The sequence below is a fragment of the Carettochelys insculpta genome, chromosome 5 (assembly GCF_033958435.1).
Source record: "Carettochelys insculpta isolate YL-2023 chromosome 5, ASM3395843v1, whole genome shotgun sequence".
In the NCBI taxonomy this organism is placed as follows: domain Eukaryota; kingdom Metazoa; phylum Chordata; order Testudines; family Carettochelyidae; genus Carettochelys; species Carettochelys insculpta.
In genome coordinates this window covers 105,657,314-105,674,549 of record NC_134141.1, presented here as the reverse complement: position 1 = coordinate 105,674,549, position 17,236 = coordinate 105,657,314, and the positions used below count along the sequence as shown (strand labels likewise).

General features: G+C 40.6%; 1 protein-coding gene across 1 annotated transcript in view; it reads left to right on the top strand.

The window, feature by feature from the left end:
• LOC142013814 (sperm flagellar protein 2-like) overlaps window positions 1-17,236 on the top strand; it is a 113,703-nt gene that overhangs the window by 10,515 nt on the left and 85,952 nt on the right. The window contains exons 5-8 of the mRNA XM_074995671.1: window positions 3,857-4,017; window positions 5,193-5,379; window positions 6,124-6,295; window positions 10,256-10,378. Of these exons, the coding sequence (XP_074851772.1) occupies window positions 3,857-4,017; window positions 5,193-5,379; window positions 6,124-6,295; window positions 10,256-10,378 (643 nt within the window). The remainder of the gene's footprint in view (window positions 1-3,856; window positions 4,018-5,192; window positions 5,380-6,123; window positions 6,296-10,255; window positions 10,379-17,236) is intronic.

Below are 17,236 nucleotides of genomic sequence, written 5' to 3'. Positions count from 1 at the left end.
TAAATAATAAGTAGAATAAAATACAACATACTTTACAAATGATAGATTGTGCCAGACCAACCTATTTGTTCTTTGAGAAGATAATTGACTTTTTAGACATAGGAAATACAATAGCTCTAATTTGTCTGGATGTTTAATACAGCATTCAACACAGTTCTAATGGGAATTTATTAATTGACTTGGATAATATAGTAATTAATATGATAATTAAAAAGTGAATATGGAACTGGCTAAGGGGGAGACTACAGTGGATCATACTGAAATGTAACCTGTGAGCGCTGGGGGAGATTACAAACAGAGTTGCTCAGGGTTTGGCCTTTGGACAAATCTTATTTTAATATTTTTTTATTAATGGTGATAGCACAAAAAGTGGGGAAGTGCTTATCAAATTTGAAGCTGATACAAAGTTGTGAGGTGTTACCACTGCAGAGAAGAATAAGTATATCATACAAGAAAATCTGAATGACCTTGAAAACTAGTGTAAGAGAAATGGGATGATATTTAACAGTGCAAAGTGCAAGGTCAGGAGTTAGCTCAGGAGTTACTACAAAGAATTCTTTCCCAAGTGTCTGTCTGGTATATGCTGTCCACATGTTCAGAGTCTAACTGATTGCTATATTTGAGGTTGGAAAAGAATTTCCCCCCAGTTAGATTGGTAGAAACACTGAATTCCTCTGTTTCACGTTCCACTGGTCACTTTGTTTTTAAATGAGTGTAAATGTTGGATTCTGTATAACATGAAGTCTTTAAATCATGGTGTTTGGACATCAGTAACTCAGCCAGAGGTTATGGATCTATTACAGGGTTAGGTGAGTATAGTTGTATAATGTGCCCAAGGTCAGACTAGATTATCATGATGATTCCTTCTAGCCTGACAGCCTATGAGTCTATGACATCATCTCCTTGGGTTAAACAGTTCACTTTTCCTCACTTCCACCAATGAACCCCAATTCTCTCTTTAGGGAGCCATCTCATGAGAGTGTGCTTTGTCAGGAAATAAGCACTCTTATAAACAGGGACTACAGAATCAGTCTCCACAGAGCACGGAGGGAAGGGGTTTTATTCAAGGTACCTCCCTACCAAAAAGAGTGAAATTGGAGACCCATTCTAGACCTGAGACTACTCAACACCAGTGTGAAGGCACAGATGTTTAGAATGTCAGGTGCAGAGTGATAATTCTTTCATTAGAGCAAGAGAATTGTTTCTGAGCCTTCAAACTACAAGATATATATTTCACATTGCTATCCACCCATTCCATAAACAAGTCCTACATTTTATTATCGGCCAGTACCACTTTCAGTACTGAGTGCTCTTCCTTAGCCTGTCATCCGCCCCAACGGTCAAGTTGGTGGTAACAATGCAGCTCTGCGGGGGAGCTGTTTTTGTATACACTTGCCTGGATGCTTGGTTGCTGAACAGCCGCCCCCTGGAACTGATATCTTGGGCAACTTCAAAGGCCATAGGCCTCTTTCTTGAATTGGGCCTGCAACTGTACATACAAAAATCCACCTTGACCTGAGTACAGAACCTTGAGTTCATGGAGACACATCTTGTTGGGGGCAGTGACAGTGAGTCATGTGGCAGCCACTATTTTCATGACAGAATATGCCAGACTTTGAATGTACAAGGTTGACTCAGAACCATCTGTTCACCCACCAGACACAGTCTAAATATGCTTCATTATGTACTTATCTTCATGAAACAATCCCTCATCCACTGGAAGGATCTTCACAATATGTGGACACTATTTTCTGTTTCCATATCTTAACCCAATGGGTGTTATAAAGACTGACACCTACCTCTCTGTTAGAATGGGGAGAACAACTCAAGGCTTACATGATCCAGGGCAAATAGAAGTTGCTAGAGATAATGTTAAAGGACTTTAGCTTCGGGCATTAGGCTCAAGCCCTACAAGGGAGCAGGTTCTTGGGTCTCTGGACTTTTGCCTCACAAATGCCACAGACCCCCAGAAATCATCTCATGGCTCACTCAGGGCCATGAAGGTCTTATTGAGAACTGCTGCTCTAGAAGGTGCTGATGTGGTTGTGGATGTGAAAAACACAAATGATGGAGTGTGGCTCATGGGTCAGATACAACTTAATCAGTACAAATATGGATTCAAAGTTTTGTATCTGCACAAGGCTCTACTAATAGTTTGTTAGTGCCCTTTGATCTTCTTTGAAATTAGTGTAGATCAAAATGCATTAACAAATGTGTAGTGAGCATCAGCAAGATACACACAGAGTTAGCTGAAAGTATGCTAGTGCAGGGTACACTCACTTTTCTGTGAACTTATTTTGTATGTAGTCAAGTACTAAAGGGATTTTGACTCAGAAGTCACTGAGTTGTGCTTCTGACTTTTCCCCTCAAACAGTTACTTCCTGTGTAAATCCACTCAAAACCCCTCCACGTTAAGATAGAACTGACTTGATACTTGCTATCCTTACATTGTTCACTCTGCTTTTAGGTTATATCCCTTACCTAAATTGTATCTATGTTGTCTAATTAGTGTTTCTTCAGGGCAGCGACCATCAACCACTCTGTGTTCATACAGTGCCAAGTGCAAGAGGTGGGGAAGATGCATGTTAGGCACTGTCATAATTAACAAAATTAACAATAGTTTTACCTACAACAACCTTCATTGGCAGAGATGGACCAAATTATTAGTACAAAAGTAGCAAGTCTGAAATTGTGATACCCAGGCATTTATATTCAATAACTTTGTCAGAGAAGGCAATAAGAATAGCAACAAAACAGAAGAGAGTTTCTGATTGCTAAGATCCCTTGATGTGGGATTCTATAATATGTTCTCCAGGTAGTTATATTATTTTTCTGTTTAGATTGTATATTTTCATTATAGTTATGTCTGGCATCCCTAACAAGACTATCAACTTTCAATCCACTTTCTTTGTTTTCTATAGCCAGACAGAAGAATTTTTATCTTTAACTTATGGCCAACAGTCTGTTTTACACGATGAGATTTTAATTCTTTTTGTGAATGTGGTTTTGTGTATTTTCCCATGAATATGCAGTACCGTTTTGTCAGTTAGAGACGCCGACACTACTGGTTCAATAAATCAAAGAATGACAGGTGCTAATGCTTTTTAGCTTCACTCTGAAATAAATAGAGGTCTTGAACCTGAAAAAAATCCACATATTGTTTTATTTAAACAGCTTTGCACAGTTATAATTCTTTCTTGATCATTTAAACAAATTTATTTTGTTTTATATAATCGTTTGAATGCTTTAATAACGTGAATTAAAGATGTATTTATATCTGTTTAATTACAGTTTGGCAGCAAGTAGTAGATATGTTTTCATATTATTACATATATGAGAATAAAATAGCAATATATTTCTATATGCAAATTAAATTCATTTTCCTATTTTATAGCTGATACTGTTATTAAACCTTAGAAATGTCTGTATTAAACTTTTAAACATAAATTGTGAAAGTATACTTTTCCAATACGTTGTAATATTTATTTATTTCATTATAAAATTCTTAAACACTATAATTGAACTGTTCTATTTTCTAGCCTCTATTGAGTATTGTCATGTAGGCGTTGATTTTGATATTATGCTTTAGCACATGGGTGTCCAACCTTTTGGCTTGCCTGGGCCGCATTGAGTGAAGAGGAATTGTCTTGGGCCGCATATAAAATATATAATATAGTTAATGTATATAAATCACATAATAATGTTAAAAGTTTACGATCTTGTGGGGCCGCATTACTAGCTGTCCAGGGCCACATGAGGCCTGCGGGCTGCAGGTTGGACACGCCTGCTTTAGCATATAAAAAGCAGAAAATGCTTTGTTCTGTCCTGTTTTGAATGTAAATCTGTCCTTCTGAAGGTTGAAGTGGACCGTTTCCAAGATACAAAGAGATTTCTACATGACTACTACAGGGGAATGGAAGGCAAAATGCCAACAGAGGCATGTCGAGAGTTTACTAGAATCCCATTATTAGATATTGTTAATGTAGAGCAATCTGTGGATCAAAGCAAGTCAAGAAGGTAAAAACTGAATTATAAAAAACCTAATATAATATATCATATGTTTGTTTGTGCAGGTATTTAAACATTTAAATAGTTGATGGTGATCACCGCTATGTGAGAGATGTTGAATATTATAGTATGTTTAATTTATTGTACACTTTTCACTGCCTCATCTGTGCAGTGATGAAACACACCAGATAAAAGGTACCTTCTTTCAGTGCTTGTTTGCTAGAAAAAAAAGCTGCCAGAACTCATGTCTGATGATTCCTCATAGGGGTTAGGGTGTTCAATTTTAATGCCCTGGTCCCCCTGCACCACTGTGGGACCAATGAGGAGCTCCTGACCTGGTCCCCACGCTGCCCTGGTTGCCAGGAGCTCCTGTCTGGTCCCCACACTGCTGCGGGACCAGCAGGGACTCCTGCCGCATCCCAATCTGCTGTGGGTTGGTGCACATTCCTGCCCAGTCCCTGTGTTGCTGCAGAACTGGCAGTGAAATTTTTTCTGGTATTCTAATGGTAAAAATGTTCCAGAACTCCGCTCTGGTGTGTTCCACCAGAAAAAAAAGCCCTACCTTCTTTCTTCCAAATTATTACAGTTCCCCCAACTAATTTTCCATTAATCATACTTAAACATTCAGTCCTGGATCAGTTACAGAATTAGAGAACATGCTGTAAAATTTTGAGGTTGTGGTCAACCAAATCTAAGTTAGAGCAGCCTTGTTGGGTGTTCCGAATTGAACACTACATTCAAGGTGAGAGCAAACCATTCATTATATATAACAGTGACAGGCAGTAGTCTCCCAACACCCTAATTACTATGCCCCCTTCCAAGATGGTGGCTAGTCTAGACACAGCCATAGAGTATCTAAATAGTTAAAGTCCATCAAGACCCCATCAGTATACATATGCATAGTTAACATCAGTCCTTCCACTGTGCATTTCTTGTTTCCTAGTCCCCTGGTTTTGTTTAAAGTCTTGAGTTCAACATAAACTGTTCTAGTCTGGATTAAGCAACATGATTTTATGTCATCCACAAAATTTACCACTTGTGATTTGTTGTAGGGGTTCTCCCTTTTCCATTTCTATCATAGACAATGAAAATGGGATTCTGTTTCTCTTAATATAGTTTAACTGTACCGTGTAAATATATATATTACCAAAGGATAGTGGGTTATTTTTTGTTTTGTTTTCCAGGATTCCCATGGTTCCTCGTAGAGCCCCATCTCCTGAAATAAGTGTCAGCAAGCAAAAAAACAAAGCAATTCAACTAAAGAGCAATAAGGAGGAGAATTCCTCTGAAAGTGTAATATTTAACTTTGAGGTAGATGAGAAACTTATTACTGATACGTGGCAAGCAGCAGTAACAGCAATATCAAATCTGGTAAGAAGTACTTTGTTAAGTAAAGCTCACAGATTGGCTAAATAATTAGGGCCGAATCTTCCCAGCCAAAATTTGGTGGAATGAAACCATCCTACAATTAGAAATTACCCTGCAATGTGAAGGGGAAGGGTCAGTACTTGCCCATTAGTACAATTTTTGTTAAAACCTTCGAAAAATAAACAGAGATTAGAATTTGCTAGACTTCTCCTTATTTATTTAATAATTCCAAAAGTATGTTAGTTGTTTTACAGATAGTTTCAAAAGGTAGATTCTGGATCATTGGCTAGACTTCTTAGCTTTCTGTACTTCTGCAATATAATCAGACATTCTGTCCTTTACAGTGAATGCCTTAAAATAATTTAACTCAGTTCTTCAGCATCTGAGCTTTCATTGAGGGCTAGCTCTGTTTTGGTAACTAGTGAGTCAAGTTCGATGCTTCCCTTTAATATTTAAATAAATTGTTCAGTGAAATATTTAAAGCTGCCATCTTTTCCCTTCTTGTTATTTTAGTTTTGTTTTGTTTTAATTTTGGTTTTGGTGGGTTTTTTTTTTTTGCTTTAATATGCGTTTCCTTATTTAATAATCAAATACTGATCATATTTAAATCAAGAATCAAATATCAAATTTATTTTGTACATCCAGCAGCAACCACTAGTGGACAAGAAAGAATGTCTTGTTCAAAATATTAATTGTATATTATAGTTACATAAAAGTCTAAGTTAAAATATTAATATGAATATTAAGGTAACTGCTGAAATACAATCAAAAGAAGCAGAGGAAGAAAAAGAACGCCAGCAGCTAGAAAAGAAGGAACAAGAACGTCAAAAACCTTCTCAGGCAGCAGGTGGCAAAGGTGGTGGAAAGGATTCCAAAGAGTCAAAGAAACCACCTCCAAAAGTACCTGCTAAAAAGAAAGGTAACTGAAGCATGGGCTTTTCTTTTAAAAAAGGAGCATAAAACTATGCAACTTAAATGAGCATTGCTTAAAAAGGCTAACTATAAAAGTTTAATTATTTTCTCCTTCTTTTGATAATTCAAAACATGAAAAATTAGTGTGCTGACACGGTAGTTATAAAGAAATCCAGACTCTTGAGTGATTCTTGGGTTAAATAAATAATAATCAGGGATAATTGTTCAAAGTAGAACCCAGAAAGTAATACAGTAAACTCTTTCATATCCAGCAGCCCTGCAGGGAGGTGGCTGGATATTCGTATTTTCTGGATAATAGAGAGGTATAAAGAGCAATGAATAACACTAAAGAAAAACAAGATTAGATATTAAGAAACAATCAAAAATGTATTCAGAGTACCTTATTTACCAACAACAGTAGTGTTATACACTGTAAACTTATACTGTAATTGCTGTCTTTATTTGTATTTACTTTCACGATACTGTACTTACAGAAAACGTAACTAAAATGTAATTATGGTTAAAAGGTTGATTATTTGAGCATTCCGGATGATAGAATGCCAGTTAAGACAGAGTTTACTCTACTTGCTAATCTTTCTTTATGTATTCCTTTGGAAAAATGTGCATATTGCAGCCATTTTATCAAATTATGTCAGCATTTGGAAAGGGCTGGAGGGGGGCAGGATGTCTAACATTAGTCTGCTTATGTAGCTGAAAGCGTATACATATTTCTTATTTTGTTACTAAGAAATGGGATAAAAGTAGGCCAAGGCTATTATTCCTTACAATAATGTGTCAGTTTTTATAATAGGATGGATCATTCAGGTCTGTCTCTGCTCTATTATCATTCTGACAAGGTGTAAACAATTTATTATTTAAATAGATTCTCTTAGCCCCTAGACTTCCAACCAATGTCAGGGCCCCATTGTAATAGTAGATACTGTGCGTGCACATAAAAAGAGACATTCTCTGCCCCAGAGAGCTGACTGTCCAAGTAGAGAAGATAGACAAATGGTGGGGAAAAGAACGTAGTTTAAAAATAGGAAAACGAAGCACAGGGAGATTATGTGTGCGTGTATACAACAATAAAAAATCATTCTCTGCCACAGACTACTTGTGACCTTGAGCCAGGCACTTAGAGTATGTCAATAGAGCCTAAAAACATCTACGTCAGTGAGTCTCAGATTGCTAGTTGATTGAATCATGCTGCGGGGCTGAAAATAGCAATGTGGACTGGCACAGAGTCAGCCACATGACTACAGAAAACAACAGTGACAGGAATGTTAGCCCTATGTTAAATAAGTCCCTGTTTCCCTTGTAACCAAACCTGTTTAATTAAGACACATGTAGTCAATCAGGAATCTGCTAGAGCCGTTAGGGTTAACTAAGACACCTAGAAACAATCTAGAATATGCTTGAATCAGTTGAGACAGTTAGGTTTGACTGAGACACCTAGAGCTAGTCTAGGACTGGCTGGAATTTAGTTAAAAGCTTCCCCCTTAGTCAGTTTGGTAGTGTGCCCAGAGTGGTAGAAGGAGGACACACTGCAGAAGAACAGGAACTGTAGAGATGCTGTCAGGGACCAGGGGGTAAACCCCAAGAGAATGAGTTAAGAAACCTACTCTATTGCTTCCATATTGAGAGAGACCGCTAGAAAAATTTTCCTCTCTCTTTTCCCCATGCTAAGCCAGTTGTGGGAGTGGCTAAATCGGACTATGCACCTTCTGCCCCTGAAGTAGAGGGGTTAAAATGACAGCTGTAGGCTACGTCTACACGTGAAGCCAACATCGAAATAGCTTATTTCGATGTAGCAACATCGAAATAGGCTATTTCGATGAATAACGTCTACACGTCCTCCAGGGCTGGCAACGTCGATGTTCAACTTCGACGTTGCGCGGCACCACATCGAAATAGGCGCTGCGAGGGTACGTCTACACGCCAAAGTAGCACACATCGAAATAAGGGTGCCAGGCACAGCTGCAGACAGGGTCACAGGGCGGACTCAACAGCAAGCCGCTCCCTTAAAGGGCCCCTCCCAGACACAGTTGCACTAAACAACACAAGATACACAGAGCTGACAACTGGTTGCAGACCCTGTGCCTGCAGCATGGATCCCCAGCTGCCGCAGAAGCAGCCAGAAGCCCTGGGCTAAGGGCTGCTGCCCACGGTGACCATAGAGCCCCGCAGGGGCTGGAGAGAGAGCATCTCTCAACCCCCCAGCTGATGGCCGCCATGGAGGACCCAGCAATTTCGACGTTGCGGGACGCGGATCGTCTACACGGTCCCTACTTCGATGTTGAACGTCGAAGTAGGGCGCTATTCCGATCCCCTCATGAGGTTAGCGACTTCGACGTCTCGCCGCCTAACGTCGAAGTTAACTTCCAAATAGCGCCCGACGCGTGTAGCCGCGACGGGCGCTATTTCGAAGTTAGTGCCGCTACTTCGAAGTAGCATGCACGTGTAGACACAGCTGTAGTGAGCTACTGAGGTGAGCAAGTAGCTTGGGATTTGCCATTTTCCTCAGACAGGGAGAAGCACAGGATTCACTGTTTGGTATTAGAAGCTTCATCACAAGACATAGTGGATTGAACTGGAGCTGGAGTTCCAAGACAACCACCTTTCCACCCTCTTTGGCCAAGTTTCAGATGCCAAATTTCAACACCAGCCAGAATATCTACACTGCTATTTTCAGCCACATAGCATGAGACCAAGTCTTTTGATCCAGGCTCTGAGACTTGCTACCACAGGGATGTTTTTGCAGGGACAGGAGCTGCTGCACAGACATATGCTAAATGACTTGTTCAAGATTACAAAAGTAGTCCATGTCAGAGGTCAGATCTCCAAAATGTAAGTCAAGCACATTAACCATCTTTCCTCACAATGTAAGAAAAGTTATTAATGGATACATTTTTCATTTTATGCCAGAGAAAGTGCTGTTATATGTCTCCTGAGAGTGGAAGTGCTGATCAGCTTCTATTTCTGACATACACATCCTAGCAATGCATAATTCATATTGTTTATCTTGTAGGCAATGCAGCAGCATATTACTGAAACAGATATAACTTACTGTGCATAGTTTTTGTCACCTTGAGGTTTGATCATTAGAGTTACATTCAACCTGTTGTATGGGTCTGGTATCATTCTGTCGCACCACCACAGCCGCTGCAAATCAGTTATTGGGGTAGAAAGGTTATCATTATCTGGGCTTAACAACTAACTGCACTTTGCTATCAAAATGCATTAACCTTAAATAAACTGCCAACACAATATTAAAAAATAAATTACAAAATAGCTTTATAATATTAAAAAGTTGTTTTCATAGCAGGCTCTAGCCCCGTCATATAAAATAAATCTAAATAATAGGATGATGTAGAAAAATATAAAATAAAGTAACAGAATCCTACTTTTAATAGTTCCCCCTTTTCCTATTTCAGTACTGTACTTCCAACTCTTTGGTGGTAACTAATCTGACTTATAAACATAGAACTTTAATTACCATTTACTTCATCTCTGAATTTGGCCCTAAGGCTGAAACATAGCATTCAAAAGACACTGCACGTACCTGCAAATTGTCATGGTTTAATAGTTTTTGAGGCCGCAAGGGATCATTATGACCATCCAGAATGCTAATAGAAACAATTCTGTTAGATAATAATTTCTCTTCAGCAATTATATTTTGAGCTCTATTAGTTACACAGATTTAATCCAATTAATAGGTGCTGCACTGATTAATTACAGTGGGTTTTTAATTGGGGTGTCATGCAGTATTAATGCCCAAGAGAAGTGTAAGGATATTATGTTAGCAATTTACATTTATCCACCAAATGTGTAATCTCGTAAAAATGGTAACCGATTCATTTGAAAAGACCAATTTTCCATAAAAAAATTGTACCATGTCGTGCTGTTTACATAATTGTAGTCCAACAATTATAAGATTTTCTTTATGATGAAAATACTTTCTTTGCAGGTTTTCCTTCTCCAGCACCTGTGGTTGAAGCCACTCCCATTCCTATAACACCAGAGGAATTAAAGAAACAAGAATTAAAGCTTAAAATGAAGCAGGAATATTTCACTGCCCTTGAACATGAAGGTATGTAACTAGTTCAGTGAGCTACAATGTGAGAGAGGAGGGGATAGCTCAGTGGTTTGAGCATTGGCCTGCTAAACCCAGGGTTGTGAGCTCACTCCTTGAGGCCATTTAGGGATTGGGGCAAATAGATGTCAGGGATGGTGCTTGGTCCTGCCAAGAGGGCAGGGGACTGGACTAGATGACCTCCCAAGGTCCCTTTCAGGTCTAGGAGATGTGTATCTCCAATTATGTTTTTTTATATTTTTTTATCATCATTTCCAATTTAGATTTTTTTTAATAGTTGAAACTGCAAAATTCTGTTGAAAGTTTGCTGGGTGAACTAGAAAGAAAGGGTAAAAAGTGGTCCAAACAATCCTGATTTTTTAAAAAATAAGTTGATAGTAGGCATGACTGCCAGGTTCTTCAAGTGCTTCTACCTTCGTATCAAGGACCCCAATCGTCCGTGAGGCCTGAATCTTATATTCTCATGCTTGCATTCTTAGTTGCAATAACATCTGCTCGTTAGCTCTCTGAGATTTAGGTGTCTGCCCTGGAACTGCCCTATCCAGTCTTTTACAAAGATAAGCTCCAATCGAGCCATCAGGGTTGAGTTGATAAGTTGATTACGAAAAGAAAATTACAACTACCACATATACTATCAATTGGAACATGGAATGTCTGAACACTGTGCGTGACTGGAAAATTAATGCTGCTTTGGAAGAAGACGGAGAGATACCAATGCGATATACTTGGACTGGCGGCGATGTGTTGGACTGCATCAGGAGAGATGTGCAGTTGCAAAGTCATTTGGTCAGGGAATGAAACAAACCATGAGGCAGGAGTTGGATTCCTTCTTAGCAGAAGAGCTAGAGGTGCATTTTTAGGCAACAAACTGGTAAGTGCAAGAATGATAGTAGTGAGATTTGAAGCAAAACCGTTCAATATCTGTCATTTAGGTGTATGCACCCACATCAGACAGTACAGAGGAAGTGATTGAGCTATTCTATAAAGACTTCACAAAGACTCTGGAGGAGATACCGAAGAGAGACATGTTGATCATTGGAGGAGATTGGAATGCGAGGGTTGGAACAGATAACAAAGGTTGGGAGAGAATCATGGGAAGGATTGGGCACCAAGAAAGGAACAAGTGAGGTGAGAAACTACTAGTTTGCTACGGAGCATGAGATGGTGATCTGCAGCACAAGATTCCAACAAGAGGACTGTAGGAAGTGGACATGGCGATCAAATGACAGGAAGTCCAAGAACATTATAGATATGATTTTGATAAGGAGAAGATAGGTAACATCAGCACAGCAGCACTGAACTTTCCAAGGAGCTGATATAGACTAGGACCACAGTCGAGTGATTTCAAATATCAAGATAAAACTCAAGAGAAAGTGTAAGAAGTTTAAAAAGAGAAGAGATGTGGTGATGCTAGGTGAGGAAGAAATATGAAAAGCATACAGAGCAGCAAGTGAAGAGAAGATTTGGAATGCAACCACAGAGAAGACCTAGATAAGAGAGTCAAAGGAATAGCCACGGCGATAGAAAAGGCAATTGAGCAGACTGTTCCAGAAGAAGAGAAGATCAATAAGAAGTGGATTACACAGGAGACACTGACGTTGGTCCAAGAGAACAGAGTGTTGAAGATCAGAAGGGATGTTTCTGAGAGGGCAGAACAGCAATATAGGATGAAATGCAATGAGGTAAAGAAAGCAGCCAGAAAAGATAAAGCAAAATGGTTAGAGGAGCAGTGTGAAGATATAGAGAGGTATTACAGCAAATGTAAGACCAGGAAGATGTATAAAATGATTAGAAATATTAATATGAAGTGGCAGCTGAAGCAGATGGCAATCAAATATGAGAATGAAGAAGTGCTCATGAACAAGGAGGAGATTGTGCAGCAAAGGACGAGATATTGCCCTGATCTATACGAAGCACCGTTGGACCTGAGTGTCTCAGAGAGACTGATCAAAGAACTGAAAGAGATATCTCCACTGAGCATTGAGAGTGAGACTGATATTTCGAAGGAGGAAGTGGAAAGAGCAGTGAAACAACTAAAGAACAAGAAGAGCGGAGAAACTGCTTTTGTAAGGGGCCAACCACTCCCTTTCTCTGTTCAATCCTTGGTCGATGAAGTCAAATTTGCAAATGAATTGCAGCTCTGAAATTTCTCTGCAGTTTATTTCTGAATTTTTGTTGTTGTTGTAGGACTGCTACTTTTAAATCTGGTACTGAGTGTCCAGGGAAATTGAAGTGTTCTACAGGTTTTTGTATGTTACCATTCCTGATGTCTGATTTATATCCATTTATTCTTTTACACAGAGACTGTCCAGTTTGGCCAATGTAAATTTCAGTGGGGGCATTGCTGGCATATATTATATTAGTAGATGTGCAGGGGAAAGAGCCCCTGATGGTGTGGTTGATTTTAGGTGCTGTGATGATATCGCTGGTGTGGATATGTGAGCACAGTTGGCAGTGAGGTTTGTGCAGGGATTGGTTTCAGGTTTAGAGTTACTGTGTTGTGGTCTGTAGTTGCTGGTGAGAATTTGTTTAAGGTTGGCAAGCTGTCTGTAGGTGAGAACAGACCTGCCTCCCAAGGTCTGTGAGAGTAAAGGGTCATTGTCCAGGATGGGCTGTCGATCACTGATGATCAGACATTAGGAATAGTAATATAAAAAAATCTGTAGGAGAACACTTCAATCTCCCTGAACGCTTTGTAACGCTTCGTCCTACAACAAGAACAGAATTCAAAAATAAACTGCAAAGAGAAATTTCAGAGCTGCAATTCATTTGCAAATTTGACTCCATCAACCAAGGATTGAACAGAAACTGTGAGTGACTGGCTCATTACAAAAGCAGTTTCTCCACTCTTGATATTCAAGCGTCCACATTAGCTAGTGATAATGGGCCACACCTCCCCTGACTGAAATGACTTGATTTCTCCTCTCTTGATGTTCACAACCCCACATGAACTGCTGATAATGGGCCACATCCACCCCGACTGAATAAACCTTGTCAACTCTGGCTCTCCCCTTGACTGAGAATCCCTCTTTAAATCCTCCTCTGAAATGCCCCCCACTCATGCATCTGACGAAGTGGGTCTTTGCCCACATAAGCTTGTGATCCAAAATATATTAGTCTATAAGTTGCCACAGGACTTCTTGCTGTTTTTGAAGATACAGAGTAACTCGGCTACCTCTCTGATAAAGAACAATAAGAACCCTGGAAACAATAAGATCACAGGAGAGATAACTAAATATGGTGGAGAAAGTATGATTCAGGAAATACACTGACTATATAATATAGCATGGCAAGAAGGGAAGGCACCTAAGGAATGGACAAGATCCATGCTATTGACAATTATCAAGAAAGGAAGTGCATTGGAGTGCAAGATCTACAGAACAATTACCCTAACAAGTCATCTAGGCAAGGTGCTGATGATGATACTGACAGAAAGACTAAGATCACAGATAGAAGAACATTCAGTGGATGAGCAAGCAGGGTTGACACTAAGATTGATAGCAGAGAAAGCATGAAAAAAGAACAAGAACATATACACTTGCTTCATTGATTTTCAGAAAGCATTTGACAGCATAGATCAGAAAGTGACTTGTGCGGTGTCAGAGTTCTACAGAATGGAGAGAGTAGACTGTTAACGGTTGTTGAAGGATATCAGTGGCAATATAGAGGCAGCAGTGAGAACATGCGGAGAGTTGGTAAGTTGGTTTAGAACGAGTAAAGGTATTGTATGGATGTGAGACATGGGTAATAACTAAAGATTCAAAGTGAATAATATTGGCATTCAAGAGGAATTGTTATAGAAAGATCCTGAGAATAGAATGGATGCAGAAGGTCACCAACAAGGAATTATATAGGAAGATACAGCAGAAAGAGAACCTACTGTGGAAGGTTATACAATGCAAGTTACAGCTATATGGGCATATCTGCAGAATGAATGAAGAATGAAAAATCAAGACCCTGGTATTCGGCATAATGGATTGTTCAAACAGGAGAGAGAGACCCCACAGAGAATGGGTAGATGATATAGAAGATTGTTGCCGAGTGAGGCTACAGAAACTCTGTCAGTCCACACTGGACAGGAAGTAATGAGAGCGGCATCAGACACCAACGGGCACTGAGCCCATGGTTAATGATGATGATGATGATGACTGGCTTTCCTGATTAAGATGGTCTCACAGTTTCACACATGTAATTTCTGTATGTGCCTTTTTTCCAAGCCACATAAGGCACAAGAAGAGCATAGGTTGCATTTTCTAAACAGCAAACTGGTGCTAGCCTTCTACATTGAGAGGTCAAGCTTTCCTCAAGTTGACATGATCATTTATTGCAGTATCTGACAGGATGAAAGGTTGGCCAGTATCACTTACAGAATCTCTTCGTGGATCACTGTTTCAATTCAATGCTGATATGATCATGCAAATGTTCCCCCGACAGTGATTTTAACCACCAGTTCAACCAGAGTGCACGTCTCTTCAGCAACTTTCTTAGCCCAATTGCTTATCCAGGACATATGTAGAAAAGCCGCCTGGTCATCTGTCCATATGTTCATGTGCCATTACATACTTACCCATGAGGCCTGAAACAATGTTGGCTTCAGTAGACTTGTGAATTCTGAGCCCACCTCTGAGAATACTAATTGTGATTCATCTGAAATGGAACTAACATGAGCAAGCACTTGACAAAAAAGAAGAAGAAGAAGAAATGGTAACCTATGTTGTTGTAACTGTTCTCCTTCAAGATGTGTTGCTCATGTCCATTCCATTACCTGCCTTCCTACCCCTCTGTCAGTGTTGCCGGCAACAAGGAACTGAGAGAGCATAGGTGGAGCTACAGCTGTCCCTACAGATTCTGCTATGGCAAACATTTCTAATGATTGCGCACATAAGTGTGCACACATATAGAATGGAATGGATATAAGCAACACATCTTGAAGAACAGTTACAAAAGGCAAGCAACCGTATGTTTCCTCACATTATACCACTCATTTTCACAAAGAGGGAATTGTAATAAGGCCTGAGCCAAAGCCCATTGATGTCAGTGTAAAGACTACCATGCCAGTGGGAAAATTGGCATCGGCTTCACTGGCACCATCAGCTACAGCACCACCTAAAAGGGTGCTCTCTGAGCTGAGCCATAAGCATTTGACACCCTCAGCACTGTTGGCTCCTCTGACTCTGACTGCACTGATGTCAGGGCACAAGCAGTCACCAGCCACTGTGACCCCGCCCTCAGCAGCGGGTTCTGAGTGCAAACAGCACTGGTCAAAATCAGCGCACTGCCTGAAAGACACACACTCAGCGGTACCATGAACATCTCAAGCTGCATCTCCATCCCACTCCCATGTGGAGTTCTCTGTGGCATTGAAGCAACACCATACCAAGGTGCCATTGGCACCGCCAGCACTGGAGTGTTCCACACAACCTTCCAAAAGGGACGTTACTGCACCAAGCAAACCATCATCACTGTCATGCCATGCAGCACCGGACCCTCAGTACCATTCTCCCATGGCATTGTATGCCTCACCACAACTTTCTCAGTATTGGGGCTCATCTAGGGCATTGCCCACATGCCTGTGCACTCTGGACCAATGCAGTTTCAAATACCCCAGCATCTTTTCTTCTCAACACTCAAGTCTAACACACTCTGCTTGGCAAGATATCCCGCCTACTATGGCCTATCCTCCTCCTCCTCCTCCCTGCTTTGCTCACCAATACTCACATCCTCACCAAGCACCCGAGTGGTTGTCATGGAAAGCATGGTCGCTCTACTCTTATAGTCAGATGGGACCATCTAAGGTGTCAAGGGATCACCCCACATTGCCACACTCTTCCACCTCAGTGCAGAATTAACTGTTGCAGTATCCCAGTACCAACAACTTCCCCTTGGAATGGGGAATGGATTCTCCACTTCATCCATCTTCATCTTCATCTGATGATGTGGCGATTTGATCACACGATGCCTGGGCTTTCCAATACCTTTTTTAAAGGCTGGCCCAGGCCCAGGAAAAAGACCTACAGGTGGTCCCTATTGAACAGTACCAGCTATTACATATACTGCAGCCTCCTTCTCGTCAAGGGTGGCGCTCCCCATGGATGAGTCCATTATGGATCCTGCCAATGTTATATGGCAGACACCAGCCTCTACCTCTCCCACTAATAAAAGGGTGGCCAAAAAGTATTTTGTCTCATCCAAAGATGCAGAATTCCTTTTCACACACCTGCCTCCCCCCGCCCACCAACTCCCTGGTGGTGGATGCAGTTCAAAACAAGACCACATTGTTCTGCTTTATGCCCCAGGATATAGTCAGTAAAAATGGGACATAATGGGATGCAAGGTCGAGTCATTGGGTACGCTTCTTCTGCATGCGGCTAATTACACAGCTATGCTGGCTGACAGTGATTATCAAAACTATTCAAAGCTGCAAGACCTGGTTCCAGTGGTGCCTGAGCACGAACTCCAGGATGTTGTCAGTATTATCTGTGAGGGGCACACTATTGCCAGCACAGCCGTGCAATTTTGAAGGTGTGGTCGAGAGTCTACAAGATCGTGTAGTTCAGGCCAATGTATCTACTCAACAACCCTTTCATCATCTCCTCCAACCCTTTTTCCATCAATGGCAGGCCATCATCACAGACAAGTGGGTCCTGGAATTGGGAGCCCAGGTGTACTCTATACCTTTTACCTCCACACCCACTACCTGCTCCCTTACCCTGTCTGACTTCAGGGACCCTTCTCATGAGCACCTGCTTGAACAGGAGGTTCAACAGTAATACATTTGCTAGACCTTATGCTCGTTCTTCTTCTTCCAAGCAGTGTTGTCTACTGTGGTTGTTACTGAGCTCCAAACCCACCTCC